The sequence below is a fragment of the Dendrobates tinctorius genome, unplaced genomic scaffold (genome assembly GCF_039654945.1).
Source record: "Dendrobates tinctorius isolate UK_male_01 unplaced genomic scaffold, ASM3965494v1 ptg000223l, whole genome shotgun sequence".
NCBI lineage: Eukaryota > Metazoa > Chordata > Amphibia > Anura > Dendrobatidae > Dendrobates > Dendrobates tinctorius.
In genome coordinates this window covers 750182-761649 of record NW_027361890.1, presented here as the reverse complement: position 1 = coordinate 761649, position 11468 = coordinate 750182, and the positions used below count along the sequence as shown (strand labels likewise).

At 44.6% G+C, this 11468-nt stretch overlaps 1 protein-coding gene across 2 annotated transcripts in view; it reads left to right on the top strand.

The window, feature by feature from the left end:
• The first annotated feature begins 950 nt into the window (after window positions 1-950).
• Window positions 951-11468, top strand: part of LOC141059037 (protein-glutamine gamma-glutamyltransferase E-like) — a 118354-nt gene continuing 107836 nt past the window's right edge. For both annotated transcript variants that reach the window (XM_073555246.1, XM_073555245.1), the window contains exon 1: window positions 951-1087. In XM_073555246.1, the coding sequence (XP_073411347.1) occupies window positions 1069-1087 (19 nt within the window). In that variant the 5' untranslated portion in view covers window positions 951-1068. The remainder of the gene's footprint in view (window positions 1088-11468) is intronic.

The window sequence follows — 11468 nt, the reverse complement described above, 5'->3', positions numbered from 1 at the left end:
ATGATACCGATGTCAGATTTAGGTGATTTTTAGATCCAGAATAATCTAATTCTAATTGGGGATATAGCAGTCACAGTAAGAAGTAACAATGACAAGTTTGTTACTTCTTACTGTCACTGCTATATCCCCAGTTAGAATTAGATTATTCTGAATCTACAATCACCTAAATCTGACATCGGTATCATTCATCATTGGACCTGGACATACTCAAGTGAGTACCATCTGTCCAGGTAGCAGCTAGCAACCTTTTCTATTGGTCAGTACAATCCTAAAAATTCTTACTACTTTATCCAGCAGTTTTTCCTATATACGGATCACCAAACAGAGTGAAGCACCCCTGACATCAAGAATCACCTCTGACCTTGGGTTCCTTCCCACACCATTAAGTGAGTATCCGTGTAATCGGATTTTTAATTTCTCAGCGCGGTGAATCCTTTCCAATTTCTGATTCAGCTCTTTTTAACAGGCACAGAGCCTGTTTTTCACCAGCTGCTTCTGGGATCTTTTACACATTTTCAAGTGGACTAGCGCTAGTGTTTTTATTGTTACTTGCAGTTATATTCTGTTGTTTAAGTGTTCCCTTTATTTTTTTGAGCAGTGTATTTAAGTGCAGTACCATTCTAGTGAAACTTTTAGCATGTGAGTTAGGTGAACGAACATGGGCTCAGTCTCTTGGTCACTCTATCCAGGCAATGAGTAATGGGAATGGTGTGCATGGGTCTCTCCTCTTGCTGAGCCCTCTGACCTATTTCTGCAATTTCCATTGACTTTAATGGTAATAGAGATGGGCATATATTGCCCCTGTCCATTCCATCTTTTGCCTTGTTGAAGCCGCCTCAATAATTAATGACTTTCTCTGAGTAATCAAAATTGACATAAACTTTGTCAAGCCTTATGCCGCACACACCCAACCTTGCGAAATCCTAAGACAAGACTTAAAATGATTAAGGTGAGCCGTTCCCATCTCATTTAAATGTTTTTAAAGGATGATCCTGGAGGGGTGTTGTGGTTTGGGCTATAAGACCAATATACAGAGGCAAGATCCAGTCAGTTGATCAGTTCACCATCATGGGAGGACGTTCGTCAAGTAAGTATCTATTTGTATAGCTCATTTCTTTATTGGACATACCATAGTGACAATCCTATGAATGTTTATGAACAGGTAAACCTTAATGCACACTGGATTATCTGAAGAAATATAAATGTTCAGGCATCTTGGAAGACAAAGATTGCAAAAACTCTGATTTATATGCAACTGCAATTAAGTCCCTTATACTGATGGACAATGGCTGTTACATAGAAATGTTTGTTTTATTAGCATGTTATAATATTACTGAGCATTCTACAGATGGAGTCTCCCATGATGATCTGCACACTGGGCTGGTACCCTTCAGTAGATGTAGACACCAACTACAGTGCTAAAATATTGCTGAACTTAAACTCCCAGTCTGCTAAGTTAATAGCCCCAAGTCCTCTTATTCAGGGCTTTACATTAAATGCCTCTGCCAGTAATTATGGGGCAAGAATAGGACTAAGTATGGTCAGTAAAAAGCAGAATATTTTTGTTATTTATTTTTATTATTTTTTCTTTTTAAGAACCTATGCAACCTCTTTGGTTGCGAACGACCCATCACTAAGTTGAACTGGGGTTCTGTAGGCAATCAGACAAAAAGCTGGCTCCCTGCTGGTCACCGAGACACTAAATTTACTAAATGGCCCCTACGGGTAACCCACCGAACCAAACTCAGTTTAAGCCGCTGGTGGGCACGATTTTAATGGCGTTAATTTAATCTAAAATGAGTGTTCATCCCAAATTGCTGGTTCTTTTTGGTGAGCGGAGCCAGGTAATACAGATCCTCAAAATTCACCACCTCACGTGGCTTTTTTACATTTACTTTATACTGTCGACTTCTGCCTTTGACCTTCGACCAGCCCTTCTCTTACTGATTTCCATTGGTTGCTATGAAATCAATGAATGAAAATGAAATCCATGCAAGAGGGGGTCTGTTTAATCATTCAAAAGTAGGGTCTTGGTGTCATTCTCATTTTGTGGTATTTAAAGAGGCAAGTCAAAAAATAGCAGTGGATATGGATGTATGATTGCATAGAGCAACAATATAGAACTTGCCCCTTGTATAGAAAATTGATGCAGATCACAATTTAGTTTAACATAGACCATATTGTTGCAGTATATTTCTCTGTCCTGTACTTAAAAAAATTGGTAAGTTATCTTACTCTGTTTAAATCTTCACAAAAAGGACAAACCTCTAATAAAATGACGTTCATCCTAGTAATGCTGCTAAGCAGGTCTAAATGTGACTTCATGTCATTATTGGTAATGCTTGTTGGTCACTAATGAGCTTGCATTAACAATAAAAGCATGTGAAGGCATAACTCTATGGAATGTACTGTAGCAAAATATTCTAATTTGTAGACCCTGATGTATGCGTGCACTGCGCATTGTGAGGATTCTCCGAGGGTGGGCACATGATTGCAAATATGGAATTTACATAAATGCAGTCACATGCCAACTAGACTTGTGTGGCTTCGCTCAGTGCAAGTGTATTCAACAAAGCCAGACACGTCTAGTCATAATGTGACTAGTAATATGCGATCATATGGCCGCAGACTTGTGGCATAAAGGTACTGTCACAATAAGCGATATCGCTAGCAATATCGCTATAACTTGTGACGTTACAGCGATATTGCTAGCGATATCGCTATGTCTGATACTTACCTACGACCCGCTCCCCCGCTGGTTATCGCTGATCACGCGAGAACGTCCTGGACTGTTTCTCGTTGTCAGCTTCCTGCGGCGCTTCCTGTGGAGAGACGAGCGACGAGCCGGGCAGGAGGACGCAGGATCTCCTAGTGTGACAGGTAAGTAGCGACCCCCGTCCCCAGCGATGTCGCTCGTGAGATCTGCCTGTGTGGCAGTTCACTAGCGACCACTTAGCGATGTACCAGCGATCCTGACCGCGTCATATCGCTGGTCGGGATCGCTGGTACATCGCTAAGTGTGACAGTACCTTAAGGCCAGACAATCCCCTTAAGAGATGGTAATGTTGGAAGATGAGGGAAATTGTCCTGGTTATTTATCACTATTCATTGTTCTATTCCTATATTCTACACCCAAAGATATTAGTATAAACATTCAGACCCACTTAAGTGATTTCATCCAAAGATGTACTGTATGCATAGTTAGTAGAGCAAGAAAATCTGCAAAGTCCAAAATCTGACTGTTAGGCTGCGCTCACACGTTGCATTTTTTTTCTCGTTTTCGCAGAGATTTTTACCACGCGATTTTGCTGCGAAAACGCAAAAAAACAGCATCCCATGCATTCCTATGGGATTCAGCAATGCTGTGCTAATGCTGCGGATTTTCCCGCAGCGGAATCGCTTGGCGCAGAAATACGCAGCATGCTCATTAATTTTGCGGAATCGCGGCGATCCCGCGCACATAGGAATGCCTTGTTCTGCTTACTTTCTGCATGTGACTGTGCCCACCATGCAAAAAGTAAGCAGAACATTTGCGGATGGTACCCACAGTCTGGAGGAGAGGAGATTCTCCTCCGGACTCTGGGTACCATATCCCTGTAAAAAATAGAAATAAATAAAAAAATCGTCATATTCTCACCTTCCGATGTCCCTCGCAGCGTCCCCATGCTTCCTGATCCTCCCGGCTGGTTCCGTTCCCAGTAATGCATTGCGAAAATTACCTTTGGTGACGTCGTGGTCTCGCGACACCGTAGCGGTCTCACGAGACCGCAATGTCATCAAAAGTCATTGTCGCAATGTATCACTGTGAACGGGACCTGCCGGCAGCATCGCGATGATCTGGAAGGCTGCGTGGGACGCCGAAAGTGAGAAAAACACGATTTTTTATTTTTTTCTTATTTTTTTAACATTATATTTTTTACTACTGATGCCGCACAGGCAGCATCAACAGTAAAAAGTTGGTCACACTTGTCAAACACTATGTTTGACGAGTGTGACCAACCTGTCAATCAGTTTTCCAAGCCATGCTACAGATTGCTTGGAAAATGCTAGCATTCTGCAAGCTAATTACGCTTGCAAATCGCTAGTTTTTCTGCGGGAAAATCATGGGAATATAAAATGCGGTTTTCCAGCGGAATGGAATTCCGGAACTCCCACGGTAACTTCCGCGGGAATTCCGTAACGTGTGCACATAGCCTTAAAGTATTTTATGATTGTGCATAAAAAAGTGGAGATGGGGAATGTGATAAACAATAAAAAAGGCTTAATTGACTCAATGCACTACAAATTCCAGTAAAGTAGCTCTGTGTTTCTCTGCTGCCCTTGTGTACCGAGGCTAAAGAAATGACAGGGTGACATATAACTGGTGCAGCCAATCATTGGCCTCAGTGGTATATTGACTGAGATCAACAAGGCAAGTCCCTGATGGACTGTGTGTACTTGACTCCAGCAGGAAGTACTGGATCTGCAGGACCAGAACAGTGTGGGGAATTAACAGGCAAACAGATCTTTATTTTACTACATTGCATCTTTGCACTTTTTTTTTCATCACTTCTAAAAACCCAAAAGTCAAATTTTAATTTCGCTTTAAGGCTACTTTATCACAATGAGCTTTTATCACAATTTTTAAGCTATGTAATTTGCTGCATCACAATGCAGCATTTTACAGTATCGGCAAAGTGTATGAGATTTATAGAAATCTTATGTCCACTGTGTCGCTTAATTTTCCTTGAGGTGCATTTTTTTTTTTTAATCTGCACCATGTCAATTTCTCTTGCGGGTGTGCTGAGTTTTCTGTGCAGAATGTCCCCATAGAATAGCATTAGAAATGGAAAATTTGCAGGTAAAAAAGAAAAACAATGCTTGCGTTTTTAGTGTGTTTACGCAGCGTACCGCATCAGAAACGCATGTAATCGTCACTTAAGTATGTCAATAAAATTTAATAAAAACAACTTGTGCAAAGATAAAGGAAGATGATAGATATTGGTGAGATATATGATTAGTGCCTTGAGTGTGTAGTTTACTGTACATGTATTAAGCAAATTAAGTAAAACTACATGGGTGCCCCCCTATTTTTCATAACCAGCAAAGGTAAAGCAAACAGTTGTGAGCTCATATTATCAGGCTGGGTAGGTCCTTCGATATTGACCCCTTGCCAGCCTAAAAATGCAAGCCCATAGCTGTGCCAGAAGTGGCGCATCGCATTGGATACGACAATTCTGGAGTTTTTCCTTGCTCTTCCTGGTTGCCCTGATGCAGTGATAATGGGGTTTGTCAAAAATCACAGCTGGTGTCAAGACCTGATGTTGGTAAAGGAGAGATGTCAGACACCTCCATTACTAACCCAGTAATAAGTAATTTGTGTGGTGTGTACTGAGGCGCTAATTTGTTCGGAAAACCATCGCCAAACATACATTCGGAACAAATATGGCACATTCGGATTCGTGATTGGAAACACGAGCAAAATTTTATAAAAATCGTTAACATTCGGTAAAAGTGCGGGAAAATATATGCGCTGCCACAAAAGTATTTTCAACACTTTAGCAACGATAATGGCGGTGTATCATGAGCGTTTGGCACATGTTTGATAAGGAGAGGGGGTTGGCAGAGCTCAGAGATGTGGCGTTCTTGTAAACAGTCAATGTTTTCCCTACTTTATGTGTGCACATTACATCTAGCCAATCAGGGCTCAGGAAATACCCACAATGTCCTTATACAACGACTTGGTGTCATTGGCTGCTGAAATCACATGTCCCTCTCCATATAAATAGCAGACATCTTGTTTTAGCACCATTTTGACACTGTAACAGCGCAGAGAGGCTGCTCCTGATGCTGGCACTGTTAGCAGCAAGATTTTAGCTAGTTAGCTAGGTGGTTGTATATCAGTCAGATAGTGTAGCTAGCTAGTGTCCATTGTGGCTGTTAAATTTACCTTTCAGCACTATTTATTTTTTTGCCCATTACTGAGGTGCACAGACAAAGCCAGCAGGCCACATGTCCTACAAGTGTGTTGTGCACTGCTTCTATTGTGCTCCATGCACGAGTATAGCATTCTAAATAATATTTTTACACTAACTAAATGTGAAACAGCTTGCTGTATCCCACCTTGTAATTTAGTGTTGTGGTGATATGAAACTGCAGACCTAAGGCACATTAAAAAAAAAAAAATCTTTATAATTTTTCAGCTTCAAAAAGTTAGACAGCCCACTTTATTGTAAGGGGGTGGTATGATACTATTGCTGTACTCTTCCTCCTTCAGTGTTCTTAATGTTTTTATAATAATCCGGTGGTACTGCTACATGTCGTCATGTATTACCACCCAAAATCAATGGTATTGCCATGCCTATACAGTATGTATTACCATTTGCTGTAAATATGTTGTATGTTATCCACGGCTATTGGGCATCAAGACAGTGAGCCAGAACAGTAGCAATATATGGCGACTCGTAGCCTGGGCGGACGCTCTTAGGCCGGGAGTCGGACGGAGTGAGGAACAGAAGGATGCTGTAACTTCACAGGGAGCAATACAGATGGGTCGGATGCTTTTCCAGAGGCAACTAAACCAGGTGGTGGATGATTTCAAGTGTGGGGCGAAACAGGCAGAAGGAATTGTCATCATGGCAAGGTTAGGCCAGGAAGAAGCTGGGAAGCAGTTTAAGGCGGTGTGGTCAGGGTACATGCCTTATAGAAGTGTCAGCAAAGTAGGGAAAGCTGAGGAAGCAAGTAAAGATGGATGTAATATCAATGATGTGCCAACTGTGGATATATTGTGTGAAGTTCTCAGCAAAGAAACCATTCAAGTTACCATGGACTGTGTCTCAGTTATTGGGAGTCGCCTCGGAGAGGGGCAATCGCCGCTTGGGAAGTGCCCAGGGGAACCCTAACCTGGAGACACAGGTACATCAAACAGTGGATTGAACTTTTCTGTTAGGGAAGGCCTGGACACTGATGCTTTAGTGTCTCTTGCCACGACTATAGTCATGGCCAACCCTTACAGTATCACAATGTCACAGGCCTCATCAACACTCAAACAATTCTTTCTTCTGTTACTAACACGATCCAGCATGCCATATTTCACCTTGGCCTTTACCGTTGTAGAAATTCAGCTGTTTGCAGAGGTGGTGACGAGTTTAAAATCTATTTTTTTGTTGGTAATACTGTGTTCCTACCACACTATCTGAGCAACATGCGAAACCATGGTGGAAGGGGAATTAGGCTTGGTGTTCAAGGTGTACATGGGATAGGTGGTAATGTTTGTGAAAGCACTAGTGAACCAATGTCACGTCCTATGCAAAGACAACTGACAACTTCTGTTACTGGACTGGCTACTCCACTACCTTTCTTTGGCAGATGCACAGCAATATGCCTTGCTGATGAGACCCAGAAAGAGCATGTGCTTGAGTGGATGGCAAGCGCAGCTTCAAGTGGCCTCTCCTCCTCTTCCTCAACATCACACCCAGTACAGTCCACAGAGGTGGAACCCAAATTCCCCTTGCTTCCCCCTGTATCCCTACTCTCCAACCGTACAACTGACTGTACAGAACCACAGATGGGTGAGTGAGTCTGAAGAGCTATTCACACATTCTATGACATGGTCATTAGAAGTGTACTCAAAAGCATCACAGTCAAGAGGAGGAAATCTGCACCAATACCCAAATTTTTTTAAGCTTGGATCCAGAGCAGGATGAAGTAGGGTCTGAACAGCATCCTAACCCTGGTCATCAGATGTTAACCCCTGGCGGGAGGTGATCCTGATGAGACTCAGATATCTGAGGCCCATGTGGACTGTAATGTGCTGTCAGGGCAGGAAGAGGAGGAGGGTGACTCCAAGGGCGAAGAATGTGATAACACAGCGGATGATGATGTGTTAGATCCCAGTTGAAGTGAACATAGAGGGACACAGCTGAGTAGGTCATCTGAGGAGGAAGACTAGGAGGTTATATTGCGCCGTTTGTCGCAGATACGGAAATGGACATACCTGCTGTTTTTGACCGATCTCAGAGAACGAGCACCCCACAACTTTCCCAATCCACTGTAACATCTCAGCCTGCACCTCTCACAGTCCAGCAGTTTGTCCATTTCACCGAATTCCGCCCTCTCTCAGCACTGCAGCCAGCCCACCATTCTGCAGTTGTGGTCACGTAAAAGATTGCTTCCTCCTACTCATGACAAAACTAAGAGATTGAATTCCACCATCTCCAATCTGTTGGCCTCAGAACTGCTGCCTTTCTGCCTGGTAGATACATACAGTTAACGAAAGCTGATGGCCGTCGCAGTCCCCCAGTACCAATTGCCCAGTCGCCATTACTATTCCAAGAAAGCTGTGCCTGCACTACATCAGCATGTCGCAGACAACATCACCCGTTACTTGACTAAATCTCTGTCTGCCAGGGTGCCTTTCACCTCAGACGCTTGGATGAGTAAGCATAGCAAAGGGCATTACATCTTGCTGACTGGGCACTGGGTGACTCTGGTGGCTGTGGGGGCAGGCGCTGCTCCACAAGTCTTGGAATCCTCAAGGTTTGCAGGACAAACCTCTACATTTAACACTTTCTCCACTGCTTCTGCCTCCTCCTCTCCTCTAGGGCCTCAACCTCTGCCTTAATGAGACACACGGTCCAACAGTGCAGAGTGAATCCCCACCACCTCCGTACTGCGCAGCCATGGCTCACCGCAATCAGGCAGTATTAAAATTAATATGCCTTGGAGATTGCAGTCATACAGCTGAAGAGTTGTGGATAGCTCTCCAGGCTAGTTTGATCAATGGCTGTCTCCACTGAACCTGCATCCAGGGAAGGCCGTGTCTGATATCTGTGCGAACTAGGTGATGGCACTATGGCGAGGCAAGATCACACACGTGCCTTGCATGGCTAACGTACTCTACCTGGTGGTACAGCGTTTTCTCCAGAAAACATGTAAGCTGTGTGCTCCTTTCCACCATTTGTACCCCTCAGGTCATCGACTTGCATTGATACAGAGGTCTTTGTCCATGCCAGTTAACAGGTTGATATGCGATGTGCCGACATAGTGGAATTCCATTTTGCACATGTCACAGCAACTGTGGCAGCAGCAACGAGCCCTGACGCAGTATGTCTTGTCGTATAGCCTGGACCAACACAGTCCAGACATGGTGCATATCATGTTTACAGAGTGGGCACAGATTAAGGACCTCTGCTCCCTTTTGCACAGTTTTGAAATGGCTACTAAGATGGTTAGTCCTGGCACTGCCATCATCAGCATCATTATTTCGGTCATCTATATGCTGGAGCAGACTTTGAAGAGCCTGCGGGAGGAGATGGTGGTCCCAGAAGAAGAGGAGGAAGCAGAAGAGGATGCAGAAGGGATTACAATATAGATCCAGACTGTCGTCACACAAGCGGGTGCCAAGGGAGGGTGGATTACTGCGATCGAGGGGGGCTGGTGATAGCAAACTGTTATTGAAGGTGCAAGATCCGAGGAAAAAATGGAGGAGGAAGATGTGATGGGCAAGCTACTGTCAGATGAAGAGAATAATCCCCCCCTCTCTGTTGTTTGTGGTTTGCGGGAGGGGACGGAGGTTAGGAGCCTCATTGCTACCCAGCTGCCAACACAGCATGGGCTTGGACCTCATGGTAGAGCCCGACATATGAGTGCCTTTTTGCTTCACTATCTGCAACATGATCCCCGTATGGTTATGATTAGGAATAATGCTGACTACTGGGTTGCCACTCTTAGATCCACATTATAAAACCAAATTTTGCCACATGCTTCCTGCCCTGGAAAAGGACCTGCGAATGCTGGAGTATCGAAACACCCTTTTACACAACCTTAAGAGAGCTTTTCCCCAAGACAGCAGTGAAGCACACAGTTCGCATGGCAGCTCCAGACTTCCAACCTCCAGCACGTCAATTGTCAATGTCAAAACATTAGCAGCAGCAGCAATGGTGTAAGTGGAATAAGCAATTTCTGTGCATCCTTTGACACTTTTTTAAACTAGCCTGTGCACCAGCACAACAGAGTCCAAGTCTTACATGTGGTGAACAAATGGAGAGGATGGTGGAGGAGTATCTAAAACTGAATATCAATACCATCAGGGAAGAGACTGTTGTGACCCAGGGTTAAAACCCCAATGGCATTTCCTCTGCCCCACTTAACCATAATAAACAGACTCAGAAACCAAATGATGGGTGAAGGTCGGTCACAGCTTTATTGAATGTTTTCTTAACAACCATTTTAAAGGCACTTTACTTCTCTTAAAAACGCGCTCGCCACCAAATGCCCTGCTCTGTATTCGCAGGCAAGTCGGCCAGCGAGCCGTAACTTTGTGCCAATCCTTGTTTCACCGCCACGGAGGATCCTGTTTTTAAACAGGACTCCGACCCCCACCCATCAATAGCAGAGCTTGCTCTACTCCATCTTGCAGACCGGATAAGAAAATATCGAGCCCAATGTCATTCAGATGAACCCCGTCAGGCCTTAGCAGGGCACTGTTATCCCCTTCCAGTTGCCTGTGTCGAATGACCACACCAAACCTCTCGCGTACAAACCTAGAAACACGGGCATTGATTGACCTCCTCGTGCGCTCGACTGCCATCCCATCACGAGCCCCTTGCCACACCGCCCTCGGAACAATCTCAGACCACACTAGCACCAATTCTGGAAAAAAACTATGAAAGCGTTCTATGTCAGCTCGCATCATAGTTAAAAGTTCCGCCATCTTATATGAGCAAAGATCGTTACCCCCCGCATGTAAGATCAAAATGGTCGGCCCCCGAGCTCCTCTCGCGATCGAAACAACCTCAGGTAACACTTGCGGCCACTGCAAGCCCCTAATGCCTCTCCACATGAAAACGACATCCCGGAATCCCAGATGTCTTCCTCCTGGGCGACACTCGGCCCGCTGCGCAGCCCAGAAAATATAGGAGTGTCCCAGCAACCAGACAGTCGGTCTGACGGAACCTGCAGGAAAAGAAAACGATAATACAACAAATCCGGACGAATAGAACGAGCGAAACACGCCGATCTCCATCTCCCTATCCTCTGGACTTCGGCATCAGGAAGGCCCTCCTTGGCCGCCTCCGTAGCGGCCCCAATGCGGAATGAATGAGTGCCATACTCACCAGCGGGAACTCCCAGCCCCTTCAAACATCTGGTAAACACAGTCTGGAATTGATACCTGGTTAAAGGTAGGTAATCTGCATGCGTGAAGAAGAAACTACCCCCTTTTCCAACAACCAAATATGCTTTAAGCAACACGACCGGACACATTGACGAATTGGCAGCATGCAGCAAAACCCAAGAACCCCGACCCAACGGATCAGTCTTCGATTTACGAATTCTCACACGCACCGATTCCTCCAAAAAAAACACATCCTCAAACCGCAAACCACACCGCAAATCGAGCTTTGAACGCGGAACCAACTCCCCAACCCTTAGGGCTCCGAAAAAAGCTAAACCAAAAGCAGTGGACACAAGAGCTGCTTCAAAGACGG